The sequence below is a fragment of the Hypomesus nipponensis genome, chromosome 1 (genome assembly GCF_054491055.1).
Source record: "Hypomesus nipponensis isolate SF chromosome 1, ASM5449105v1, whole genome shotgun sequence".
Taxonomy (NCBI): Eukaryota; Metazoa; Chordata; class Actinopteri; order Osmeriformes; family Osmeridae; genus Hypomesus; species Hypomesus nipponensis.
In genome coordinates, this window is record NC_140361.1 from 11402398 (window position 1) to 11415076 (window position 12679).

Here is a 12679-nt window from a genome sequence, read left to right on the forward strand (position 1 = left end):
TAACAATGATTTGTCTTTTTTTAATTTAAAAAATATCATCCAAGCATTTACAGAGTATTAAAACAAATTACTCTATGGAACATTTTTTTCACAGCCTTTACAGAAAATGGAGAAATATATCAATTTTATTTATCGACGTTTACAAACCAAAGAAGTGAGGAAAAAAAAAGAAGTGAAAAAGTCTCAATGGGTGTTTTAAAGTGTTCAGTTGACCCTGATAAACTCCCTGTAATAGTCCAATATGACTGACAGAAAAAGTGGCCAAAGTCTATGAGAAAGTAATTTCCTGTGTGTGGAGAAACAAACAGCCAATCATGTGTCTCTGTTGTGATTGATGCTCATTAGGGACGCTCCCAGAGGGTGGTACAGAGTCAGGCTCAGAGCAGCACTTCAGTAGCTGGATGTCTCCTTCCCCTTGGGGAAGTGTCTTCTTCTCTGTCACCAACAGAGTCAATGGAATGTCCCTGGCCTCGTAGCCATGTCCTCGCCCTGTCCCCATGACCCCACGCGTATCGCCCTTCCTGCAGTTCAAACAGCGTCCTCCCCCACCCCCCGTCCTCTGAGGGTCTGCTCCGTCCTCCGTCCTCCTGAGACGTCCCCAGCAGCTCTATGTGCTCTTGATACCCTGGAAGCCACAGAAGCTCCAGCGTTTCTCCAGGCTGGCTCCCACCCCCGTCAGCTCCTGTCTGAAGGTGCAGGGCAGCCGAGACAGCAGAGCCTCCACCTCTGGAGGGTGGATCTGCAACACACAGCCGCAACAACACACACACACAATGCTGATGATCCACCTCCAAAAACACATTCATGAGCAAAAACCATGTATTGAAGGGTTTTTGACATATATTGTTGGGTTAGAGTAACACCTTGCATTAAGTGCAGAGATGTACTGTAGATGTAAATGAGAGTTCTTCATGGCCAGTGTTCCCGTGAGAATGTGTGTGGTTTTGTAGTAACAAAGCCCGTTATCTTGTTGTCTGGCGAGTAGAGACGCTGCGTGGGAGAAAACATATCCTACGGGAACAGAAGTAAGGCCCGAAACTACAGAAAATACCCTCATATTCCACATCTGTGGGTTGTTCTGTGTGTGTGTGTGCATGTGAGAATGAGTCAGAGTGTTGATGAGAACAACGAAGTTTTAATGAGCTCGCAGCAGAAATGGGGTGGTCATATCTGTGGGCATCCTTCCGAAGGAGGTGGCTGAGAGAGCGGTGTTTGAGGGCCTCCTTGTGGAGGTGGCGATGCGGTTAGTCATATGTTAGTCTAAGTGAAGGAGGCGGTGAGGACACCGAAGGGCCTCCTTGTGAAGGCTGTGGAGGCATGAAAGTGGTCATACATTAAAAGGGCCTGGTGGTAGAGGTGACACCAGGTCCGTGGGCCCCGTCGTGAAGGTTGTAAGTGGTCATTCATTCAAGGGCCTGGTGGTGGAGGTGACACCAGGTCTATGGGCCTCCTCGTGGAGGTGAACGAGAGGAGGGGGCCACTGAGGACGCTGACACGCTGCGATGGGCACTTTAGAGAGACGTCAGGACACATCAAATGGGGAAAGAGAGAGAGAGAGAGATGAAGGATCCCGCTCTAACATTTCTCGCTGTCGGAGGAAATTAGCGTCATCGGCTCTCCAGCGGCGGCACTTGGACGATGAGTCCAGACAAGCAGCGCCTCTGGGGCTGGTGACAGAGGAGTCGAGAGGGACGGAACGGGACGTCTTTAGCTTTTACACGCCGTGAATGCTTCCCAAATGACCAAGTGTAGCGGAAGAAGGGAGAAAAAAAAAAAAAAGTGGACCAGATAACAGGAGACTTTCTCGCGCGGTAAGGGTTTAAGTTGTGTCGATGACTCAGGGGGACTCTGGATCAGGGTGCGCTGGCTGCAGGGAGGAGACACTGGCTCCATCATCGGGGTGTTCCTGCCTCAGCAGGGAGGATGTATCGCCACAGTGGGACTCTGGCAAACATCAGACCCATATGCCAGCCCTGTGGGGGGGGGGCTCCTCCCTGGCTCTGTGTCTGTCCTGACAGGGAGGTTGTGTCACTGTGTGTGTGAGAACAGTAGGCTGATCCTGCTGCTCCGTTCACGGGGTGAATGTCTATGAGTGTCTGTATCAGTGTGCGTGTGTGTGTTTATTCATGTGTGTGTGTGTGGTTGCGTGTGTGTGTGCCAGGTCTACCTTGGTGTCCAGACGCTGTAAGTAGGAACAGATGTACTCGATGCTGGCTCCAAACGGGTGGACATGGAGGAACGTTGAGATGATCCCTGGAGAGAGAGAGAGAGAGAGAGAGAGAGAGGAACAATGGGTGAGAGAGATGGAGGGAGACGGAGAAAGACACATAGAGACAGAGAGTTATAACCCTAAACGGTCTATGAGAGTGTCGTGCAGCTCTTGAGAACTGGTCTCACTCTGACACTCTCTCCACTGTGAAAGACAAACCCCAACAACAGATCCAGGACCACCGCTCTGGAGAACTCCTAAGACTGATATGGAAACGTGTCTGAACGCTTCGAGTGTCGTCCCCCCAAAAATCACCGCTGTGTGGATGACTCTTGTGTTTGAAGGCTCCAGATGAAGAGGAGTGTTTAATGACTGCTTTGATGCTGTTCTCTACATTCCAGCTCTCTCTGCAGAGTACCATGGGCTTTCATCCAGCCCAACAATCCCATCTGCTAGCAGCTCTCTGATATGATGGCCCAGCCGTTATAATCCTCCACCCCTGGACAACCACTCTCTGAGCCTCAGGAGGTGCCAAGAACACACACACACACACACACTCAGGCGTATACACACACACACACACACACACACAGACACACACTGCTAAATGAGACTTTAGAGGGTGAAATGAGCCAGGTGAGACTTCAGAAGAAGAACTCTTGTGCCTTTGATGCGTCTGAGTGCTTTAAGATCTGCGTAGAATGTGTCCAGTCATATCACATCACCTGCAAAGTGTACCTGACAAACCGGCCTTTGTGTCCGTCCGTTTCCAAACGTTCACATTTAATGACACAGATGGGCTTGTGCAGCTTACAGATGTGTGAGTGGAGTGGTGTGGACGTACCAACTAGCAGGGCCTCTCTCTCAGACTGGACAGGACTGGACAAGCTCCTCTCTGGTGGACCCTCCTTCTCCTGACTGCAGGACACCACCGACGGCACTGGGGAATCCTGCACACACACACACACACACACACACATGCATAAACACACAGCTGACGGCAAAATCAAACAAAACATTGTCTGTACAACCTCTGATACCTGTTAAACTGTTTATTCAAGGGAAACATATTGCCAAATCAGACAGACATAGATAGTTCTAACAAAACATAAAGAGGGTGATAGATCTTTCCTAACCAGTGATTTAAATTGGGCCAAGTCATGTTCCAGGAAGAAGTTAGAGAATAGGTGACAGAAGTGGAGAAATGGAGCAGTGAGAGGGCGAGAAAGGGAGTGAGGAAGAGCTGGAGCAAGAGAGAGCCAGGGGATGGGGAGGCCACAGACCACTTACACTTACACTGGTTTGATTAGCACTCTCCTCGCTCCCTCTGTCATCTCTCTGTGACGTCTCCAGCTACAGTCAATTAGAAAAATGAGAGGAGCCGTCAATGAGAAACATGTCACACCCTAATGCATCCAGACACAAGCACACAAACATACACACAACACTTTCCTGCGGGCTGTGGAGCCGCTTAGAAAAAGAAAAAAAAGGAGTTAAAGAAGTCACCAAAGATTATAACACACGGCATGATGTGGGAACACTCGTGCAATGTTGGACTTTTGAAAACCATTTCCTGATTGCCCAACTAGCATCTGAGAGCACGTCTCTCGTGTCTCTACCGAGAGGAAGTCAAAATAATCGACTGTCCGAACTGTCTGCGTAGGACAATCTTTTCATTAAAGCCGTCGCTCCGAAAAACAAACAAAAAGAAAGCTCATCTTTATTACACGACTCCCACGCACAGCCAGCATGAAAGATTCATGAAGGAATGGCTGTTTGAAGACAGTTCATTACAGTGGTTAAGACAGGCTGCTAGAATGGTTGTAGAGGCAGAGGTGTAAGAGGAGAATGGAGTGCTGTAGTGATGAGATTCTGCATTAATGAGCTGAGCTGAGATAATGCCTCGTGATGTTGGGGTGATGGCCTGGTGACATCCAGGACAATGGAGGGGGGAGGTTATGGACAACATGGCTACACACACACCATCACTCTACAATGGCCACAAATTTACAGAGAAAGGTGTCTTCCAATTTGATTTTGCTTTCTTGTATTAATAAGACTGTCTAGAGTGATTCATTTATGAGCCTATGGATGGCGTTAATTACCATATTTCCCATGAATCACTGCTGAGGCGACACATTTCACAGCCAAGTGACATTCTAATCAACGGCATCACCATTAAACCTGATATTGACAACTATGTCACTCTCTCTGAGGTGAATTAATAATCCAGTCAGCAGGTCTGGATGCACCTTCACCAAACTCTATCAACGCCGCTCCCCGCCCACGACCAGCCAAGCAAGTGTACCGCGGCACAGACCGGAAAACTAGCAAATGTGGAGCATGCTTCATTTGACTGCTTCATGTTAGTATTATCTTGATCCAATTAGTTTGTTGACTGAATCAGAAGCTACTGTTCCTGTTAACCCTTTCTTGAATCATTATCAGACTGAGCCTAAGTAACCACAAGTAACACTAAACTCCTCTGCAACTTGCTGGTAAAATTAAATATTATTCCTGGGCTGTGTATTGCTCTTTATAAGATCCTTATATTTAGCCTACTGCCTGTGAGAGTCAACATGCTGGTCTGAAATGTGTGTTTACAGTGAACCTGCTTGAGTGAGTCCTGGTAGTGCTGCCTTCTATAGCCAGCGGGTAAAGTAGAGCTCAAGGCTGGTGTAGAGAGTGTGAGGCTAACTGCATGGATGTAGCCTGGGGTGTAGCATCCTAGCTAGCTTCTCAGCAGCTCCACTAGTCTTCATTAGAGTCCAGACCAGCAGCAGGGGGCATGGCTCACAGGGAGAATGGACCTCTAGACCTCAGTACCAGCTGAGGAAAAGAGGGAGGGAAGGGAAGGAGAGAGGGTGGGTGAGAGGTAGGAAGAGACAGTGTGAGGGAGGGAAGGAGAGAGGGTGAGAGAAGGAGGGTGAGAGAGAGGGATAGACAGAGAGAGGGAGGGTGAGAGAGGGAGGGTGAGAGAGGGAAGGTGAGAGAGAGGGAGGGTGGGTGAGGGAGAGGGAGGGTGAGAGGGAGTGTGAGAGAAAGATAGGCAGAGAGAAGGAGGGTGAGAGAAAGGGAGAGATGGAGAGAGAGGGAGATGGGAGAGGAAGGGGGGTAGTATAGTGGCAGGGTAAGCATACATTCTGACTGGTAAAGACTGGTACAGCATGATGAGCATTTAAATGACCCGCTCTAATATTGCATATCAACTCACCTTTTTCTTTCTATGACATTTTTATTGACCTGTTATCTCTACCACAGAATGTCGGACTGTGAGTGGAATCAGGAACAAATTATTTTTAAATGATTTTCTAAAGAAACTGGATAGTATAATAAAAGTCTGGCCCAGTCTGGGCTGCAGTATCTGATGAATTATGTCCAACATGTTCTTGTAACTCATTTTAAACTAATTTCATTCTAATTACAGCACAAATCAGAGAGGGTGATTCCAATTCAAACCCAGAGAGTCTCACCAGTGATTTCCAGGACACACACAGAATTCTCTCACCTTCCTCATCCTCAGTCCCAAATAGACGGTGTTAGTGTATGAATGTCTGTGTAAGAATGTGTGTGTGTGAGTGAGTGTGTGTGCTACTGACCTGCAGAGTGTGTGTCGTCTGCAGGTTCTGCACTGCTTCCTTCAGACTCTGGACCTGAGTGTCCAGCAGCTGTTTGTCCTCCAGGCTCTTCTCCAGCTCCGCCTCCCTCTGCTTCAGCTCCTCCCTCATGTTCAACAGTTGCTGCAGACAGACGCCAGGCCAGCAGGTCAGCCAGGAACAGCAGCTTCTGATGCTAACCCTGATGCTGCTGCCATAGAGGACCACTAGCCTCATGTGCTCATCATCTCAGCTATGCTGTTGCTACAGACACCAAGTAGGGAAAGCCTTGTACACACACAGAATTCACAGAATACTTTTCTCTGTGACAGTTTTGTTGTGATCCACACGTGAGAGGGTGTCTGTGCTACCTTCTGCATGCCCTGCAGAGCCTGCTGTAGGAAGCTGAGCTGTTGGGAGTGTGTGCTGTCCTCCTCGCTCCTGATTGGCTGGTTCTTGCCCTGTTCCTGTTTTAGCAGCTCCACCTCGTTCCTGTAGGCGTCCAGCTGGCAGCGCAGAGAGTCGTTCTCCTCCTTCAGAGCCTCTACCTGGGACACTGCTCCGGAGAGAGGAGGGAGGGAGGCAGAGGAGAGAGGAGAAAGAAGAGGGAAGGAGGGAAGAGGAATGAGGAAAGAGAGGAAAACAGGGAGGGAGAAAGAGAGGCAGGGAAAAATAGGTGGATTTGGGAGGAGAGGGACATTAGAGGAGGAGAGGAGGGACGAGGGAGAGAAAGTATTGGTAGAAAAGAGAGATAGAAAGACAGAGAGACAACGAGAGAGAATATGAAATTGATCCCAACTATGGTGTCAATAGAGTAAAGACAGCCAGACAAAAAGTGTGCTAATGATCAGAGGATGTACCATATCTTTCTGAGAGGTTTCTGGACCCGGACCTGTCCTCTTGAACACAGAGGAGAGCGTGAGTGTGTGATAGGAGACCTGCTCAGCACATCTCCTCTGGAACAATCTTTGTTCTTCAAAGCCGTCTGAGGGAACGTGTGTGTGTGATGTTAATGAAAGTGTGTTTGAGTGACTGAGCTGGGGAGATAAGGCCTGAGTGTCTGGGTGGGTGTCTGTTTAGACATACCACGCACACGTACACACACGCACACACACAGAGCGCAGCCTGTACCGTTTCCCTGAGAGGTAGACATTTAGCCGTTAGCATTGATTTGCTTTTAAAGACAGAAACAGAGTGGTTGAAGACGGCAGTGGCAGTACAGGTGTTCCTCTTCAAGACTGCCAATTGGTTCAATAGTCATTCTCAGAATGTCAGTCATTCTGAGTGGAATCACAGACGCACACGGCCTATCCTTCTGCTCTACCATTCTTTTTCAGGTTGACATCAAATATCATGACAGGCCCTTGACAGTGATGCTTAGCATTGTTTTCTAATAACCAAGGTCACACATGAGAGGAGGGAGGAACCACAAACTTGGCAGGAATAGAATTATATTTGCATATATCTACACACTAATTAGGGAGGCTGTCTGCAAACTGTTATCTTAAAAAAACGCTACAAATGTTTGATCAAAAAACAAACTGATTAGAAGGAGGAGGTGATGTTGGCAGCAGCATCTCTACCCTGGCTCTCTGCTGTAGAGAGAAGCAGTAAGACCCCTGAATGCCCAGGTGAATATTATGGGCTGTTTGAAGGTGTTTAGCATCAGAATTTCTGTTGGTTCAGCAGACCTGAACAGGCACCTCTGAGCAAGCAAGGCCCTAATGGCCCTTCAGTGGTCCCCAGAACAGCCCTGAGGAAGCTGGAGGAGCAGCTGGCACACACACATACATACACAGACACACACACACACACACACACACACACACACACACACAGACACACACACACACACACACACACACACACACACACACACACACACACACACACACACACACACACACACAGCTGTGAGTGTCAGTATTTAGAGGGGCAGGCCAGAGGGGAGCAATGCCCAACGTAAACACAGCAGTTCATTCATGGTGTCAGCTGCATGCTTTTAGATAGCTGGGCGTGGCTCTTAGTCTCTTGCTCCAGGGGGCAGAATTGGAGTTTCAGGAAGAGGACAGATGTCTCCCCTCTGTCATTTCAGAAACATTATGTTTCTTTTCAAAGATGAATTATGACCCTTAGTGGCACTAATGTGTACTGTTTTGAACTATATCTCGTCTGCAGCTGGGGGATTGTATAGAGTGTATGGGTTGTGCATGTTCTGGCTCAGTGGTTCTCAATCCTGGTCCTTGGGACACCTGCCCTGCATGTTTTAGATATTTCCCTGCTCCAACACACCAGATTCAAATAAATGGGCCTGATAACGACCCATTAATTTGAATCAGGTGTGTTTGAGGAGGAAAACGTCTAAAACATGCAGGGCAGGGGGTCCCGAGGACCAGGATTGAGAACCACTGTTCTGGCTGTGTGTGTGTGTACCTGAGTGGTCCGAGTCCTTGCTGTCGGGGGCGTGTGTGTCCTCCATGTCATCGTCAGACATCTCCATCTCCTCCTCTCGTCTGATCCCCATCAGCTCCTCGTTGTGCATGTTTCTGACCTCCTGGAACACACAGCACAGACGGCTCAACATCGCCCTATGAACCCTGGGTAATGTAGGCCTCTGGGAGATCCCCTCAGAAGACAGGCCACTGGTCCGCTCAACATTTTAAGGAAGGGTTTCAGACGGCTGGTGGTGGAGCTGTAGGGAGCTCCACACAGAGCAATCCTGGACTCCCCCCCGGTAATGGCCATGTGGACAGTGGTGCGTGTCGTGAGAATGTCCCATGGAACAGTGTGAGAGACACAGATCGGTGTTTCTCATTTAAGTTTCAACTGGCATATGCCCGTTGTGTGTGTGTGTGTGTGTGTGTGCCCACTGTGCTGATGCCTGTTCACATCTTCCTCTGTGGTTTGAGTGCAGAGTTGGTTTGCTCAGCAGTGTTAATACCTCAGAGCGCCTTGGCTGACCAGTGTCTGATTGAAGAACACCCAGCCAGCCAGCCAGCAGGGGGCAGCTCCTGCTGTAGACGCATGGGGGATAGCGGTGGGCAGACAGATGGTCAGGTGTGATGTGCGTGTGTTATTTGGCCAGGGCTGCTCAATGGCTAATTGGCAGAGGGTGCCAAGGACAACCAGTCATGCTCTACCATCTCTCTCTTTCTCTCTCTTTCTACCACACACACACACACTGACAAAATACTAGAGGTTTGCAGAGAGTGATGATTAATATGCGTTTCTCTAGTATGAACACACACTCAGAATGCCAGGGGAGAAAAAGTGTCCCCAGCAGCAAACACCAGTCTTGGATTAAGCATCACCATCTGCCTGGCGTCTTCATCACCAGATGCTGCTGGCCAACCAGAGGTCAAACAGGTAGTCTGAACACAAACACATCCATCTGGCCTCTCTCTCTTTCTCTGGGTCTCTCACACACACACACACACACACACACAAACACAGACACACACGCTGCTCATTGTGAGAATGTAAATATCCAGTGGATCATGCAGGAGGGAGAAAGACAGCTGTTGTTGGATCCTGTCTCAAGTGTTTCACTCTCATCTCCAGCCCCAAGACACACGCTGCTCTGAAACCCGACTTCATGTTTTGACAGAAACAACTGACGTCTTCCTGTCAGCTGACTTCCTCTCTACAGGCTGTAGCTGCTAGCCTGCCGGTGCCATGGCGACCAGGCTTCGGTCATGGGCTACAAGTCAACAACTCAACTAAGCTTGTTGAGGAGTCAGGTGGCTGAGCGGTTAGGGAATCAGGCTAGGAATCTGAAGGTTGCCAGTTCGATTCCCCGGCCGGGGAAGGCACTTCACTTCACTTGCCTCTGGGGAATGTCCCTGTACTTACTGTAAGTCTCTCTGGATAAGATGGCTAGATGTCTAAATGTAAATGTAAGCTGGAGGTTTGTGTGTGGAGACTTTTCCCTTCAGCTGTGTGGTAATACCCAGCCTATCAGAGCAGCAGGCTGCAGGAGTCTGAGAGAGCTGAGGTAAAGACTCTGGGTCAGCAGCTCTGGTTCACTCTGACTCCGACCTGTCTGCCCTGCTGTCTGGATGCACCCTGGCTCCGAAACCAGACTCTGTACCCACACAAGCACATATGCACATACAGACACACAGAAAACAATCACATCACTAGGTAATCCCTCTGGGTGTTAGACGGTCATATTCTTGAACTCTTTTCAATCTATTTCCCCCACCAGCATGTGTGCTTCTAGCGTCTGCCAGGAGGCCTGTTTTCTTCCCTGCTGAGTCACAGTGGGCTGGAGCCAGACTCCCTGGGAGGAGGGGAGGGGGATGGATGGATTGGTGGATGGACGGGTGGATGAAGGGGTGGGTGGACGAGTACATAATGTAGATTTAGAAGGATGGATAACATGACTAAAGTGAGCAGACAGATGGGGGAACACGTGGAAAAGGACAGATGAATGGATGGAAGGAGTGATGGGTGAATAAATGAATGGATGGATAACAGATGTGAGCAGTGAGATACAGAATGTTCCTGTGAAACTCTGGCAGACTTACGTGGCTGCTGTAAACATGAGGACACACAGACAAACAAAGATACAGGCAAACACAGACAAACACACACAGACAGGAACACAGACAAACAGATACACACACACACACAGACATGAACGCAGACAGACACACACAGACAGACAAACAGATACACACACACACACAGACATGAACACAGACAGACACACACAGACAGACACACACAACAGTAGAGTAGGGAAAAAGCAGAATAAAACCCTGCATGTCCTTGAGGGTCCTCACTAACACCTCCCTGAAGAGAGAACGAGGAGGAATGAAAGACGGACAGAGAGAGGAGAGAAATCTACTCTGCTCTAGTGACTAGACCGTTTATACAGACTCAAACAGGAGGACAGATTGGTCACATGATTGGACACAGTCACGTCACAGACAAGGGGGGCCATGTTAGGAGACCACAAGAGCATATAACTGATCAAAAGAACATGCTCATATACACCAGCACACTAGACCGTTCAGTGCTCCTCCCAGAGTGGCTTAGCATGCCAGAGCTCTATTCCTGGTGTCATTATCATGTCGGATAGTTCTAGAGGGGGTTGTGCAGTATGGGGGGACATGAGTGTACACACACAACAGATAAGCAAAAGTGTAGATTCTTATATCCACACCATGACAAATGAGGGACAATAACATACAGGGTCACGCGTGTTTGTGTGTGTGTGCTGCACGTTAAAAGATTAGCATGGTCACTGCCTGCAGCCATTTGAACAGGCTTCACCAACACACACCTTGCACATCTCATCTACTTGGTTGAGATGAACGACTCTGTATGAAAGAAAACCAATCTCCCCTGATAATCCATGGCAAATGTACAGTTTAGTTTGTTAATTACACACAGGAGCCATCATATATCTCTCAAACATCCAACTTACCGATTTGTGGGGAGAAAAAAAACTGCAGCCCACACATGAGCCTCCATCAAGAAACAGTGTTTACGGTAATTACTGTGTCACATTAAAATAATGAACAAAACCAAGTACACATTCAGCTAGTTTCTTACATTAATGAACAGTCAAGTGAGAGATGGATGATCCCAATTTACCAGCCAAAACAACATTGAAATCAGTCATTAGCTCATGTATTAGTCCACAGAGCCTGAGAGTGATGTGCAGTTGGGTGTGTTTGTGTAAGGTGTTAAAAGGATGGTTCTGCAGTTACCTGTTCTGTTCCTGGCAGCTTTATGAGACTGAACACTCACCCAGCGGGTCTCCAGAGGAGAGAGAGGGGCGAGAGGCCGGGACCTGGGCCTGAGAGGAGCTCCCTCTCTGGGGTGAACTGAAAAGGGGAGCCTGGGTGTAGCCTAGCCTAGCTTTGTGCCTAGCACTGAGGCTGACTCTCTGCCTGACCTCACTAGCCAAGCACTTACTGTACCTTACTGTTTAAGTCTAAGACTAGTTTTGCAAATGGTTGTCTTTGGTTTGTAGTCTCTTAAAACCAAAATGCTACCTCATGAGAAGATTTAGTTCTCGCTAAGACAACACTGAACTTCACAAACAGTGAGTGGAAGAGGATGATGAGGGTTCAAATCAAGAGCAGAATCATGTTGAGACTATCCTTAAATAAAGAAGATATGAACTTCAGAGAAAGAACAGTAAATTAAAAAGGCAGAAAGCACCCACCTCGGCTTGTTTGCGCCACACATCCAGATTCTTGCGTTGAGCTTTGGAGAAATGGTCCCATGCCTTTTGTTTGGAAGCAGCGTGGAATACAGACACAATCTGCTCAACTGTGGAGGGACGCAGGGGCCAGTTACCGTCCAGAGAGGGAGAGAGAGGGAGAAAGAGAGGGATAGAGAAAGAAAGAAGGCGGTGGGGAGGAGCAGATTGAGAAAGTGGAATCAGGTAAGAAAATAAAAATAAAAAATAAGATAAAGGCAAAAAGTTCAACAGCTCTGGGTCAAACACACACACACGCACACACACACACACACACACACACACACACACACACACACACACACACACACACACACACACACACACACACACAGTGTGTACAGCACCCCCGTGTCTGTAAAATGATTAAACCTGTGTGAAGAGAAACCAAGAAAAGGAGACATTGACATAGTTGCGCACGTCGACTTCCCAAATATGTTGACATGACGCCCCGCTAAATAATTGGTTGTTGCTCACATGAATCCATGTAGAATGTAGTACCAGACACAGTGTCATACCTACAGACACTGTACATTAAGTTGCATCAACCATATTCCGACCAAGGTCCAGTTCCTTGTTACGATAATGCATCCTTGAAAACTACCATCAACAACACCTCCTCTATAACTGCTGTAACGTAGATATTCTACAATAATA

The 12679-nt window shown here is 48.2% G+C and overlaps 1 protein-coding gene across 8 annotated transcripts in view; it reads right to left on the reverse strand.

Annotated features, from left to right (window-relative positions):
- The window catches only part of enox2 (ecto-NOX disulfide-thiol exchanger 2), a 103926-nt gene continuing 91247 nt past the window's right edge, over positions 1-12679 (reverse strand). For 5 of the 8 annotated variants that reach the window (XM_084692199.1, XM_084692098.1, XM_084692162.1 and 2 more), the window contains 8 exons: positions 11987-12093; positions 8239-8359; positions 6177-6361; positions 5809-5949; positions 3500-3562; positions 3054-3159; positions 2168-2253; positions 1-739 (listed from right to left, as the gene is read on the reverse strand). In XM_084692199.1, coding sequence (XP_084548325.1) covers positions 608-739; positions 2168-2253; positions 3054-3159; positions 3500-3562; positions 5809-5949; positions 6177-6361; positions 8239-8359; positions 11987-12093 — 941 coding nt within the window. In that variant the 3' untranslated portion in view covers positions 1-607. Of the gene's footprint in view, positions 740-2167; positions 2254-3053; positions 3160-3499; positions 3563-4907; positions 5039-5808; positions 5950-6176; positions 6362-8238; positions 8360-11986; positions 12094-12679 lie in introns of those variants that run through there. The other 3 variants (XM_084692203.1, XM_084692200.1, XR_014747248.1) reach the window with 2 other exon arrangements.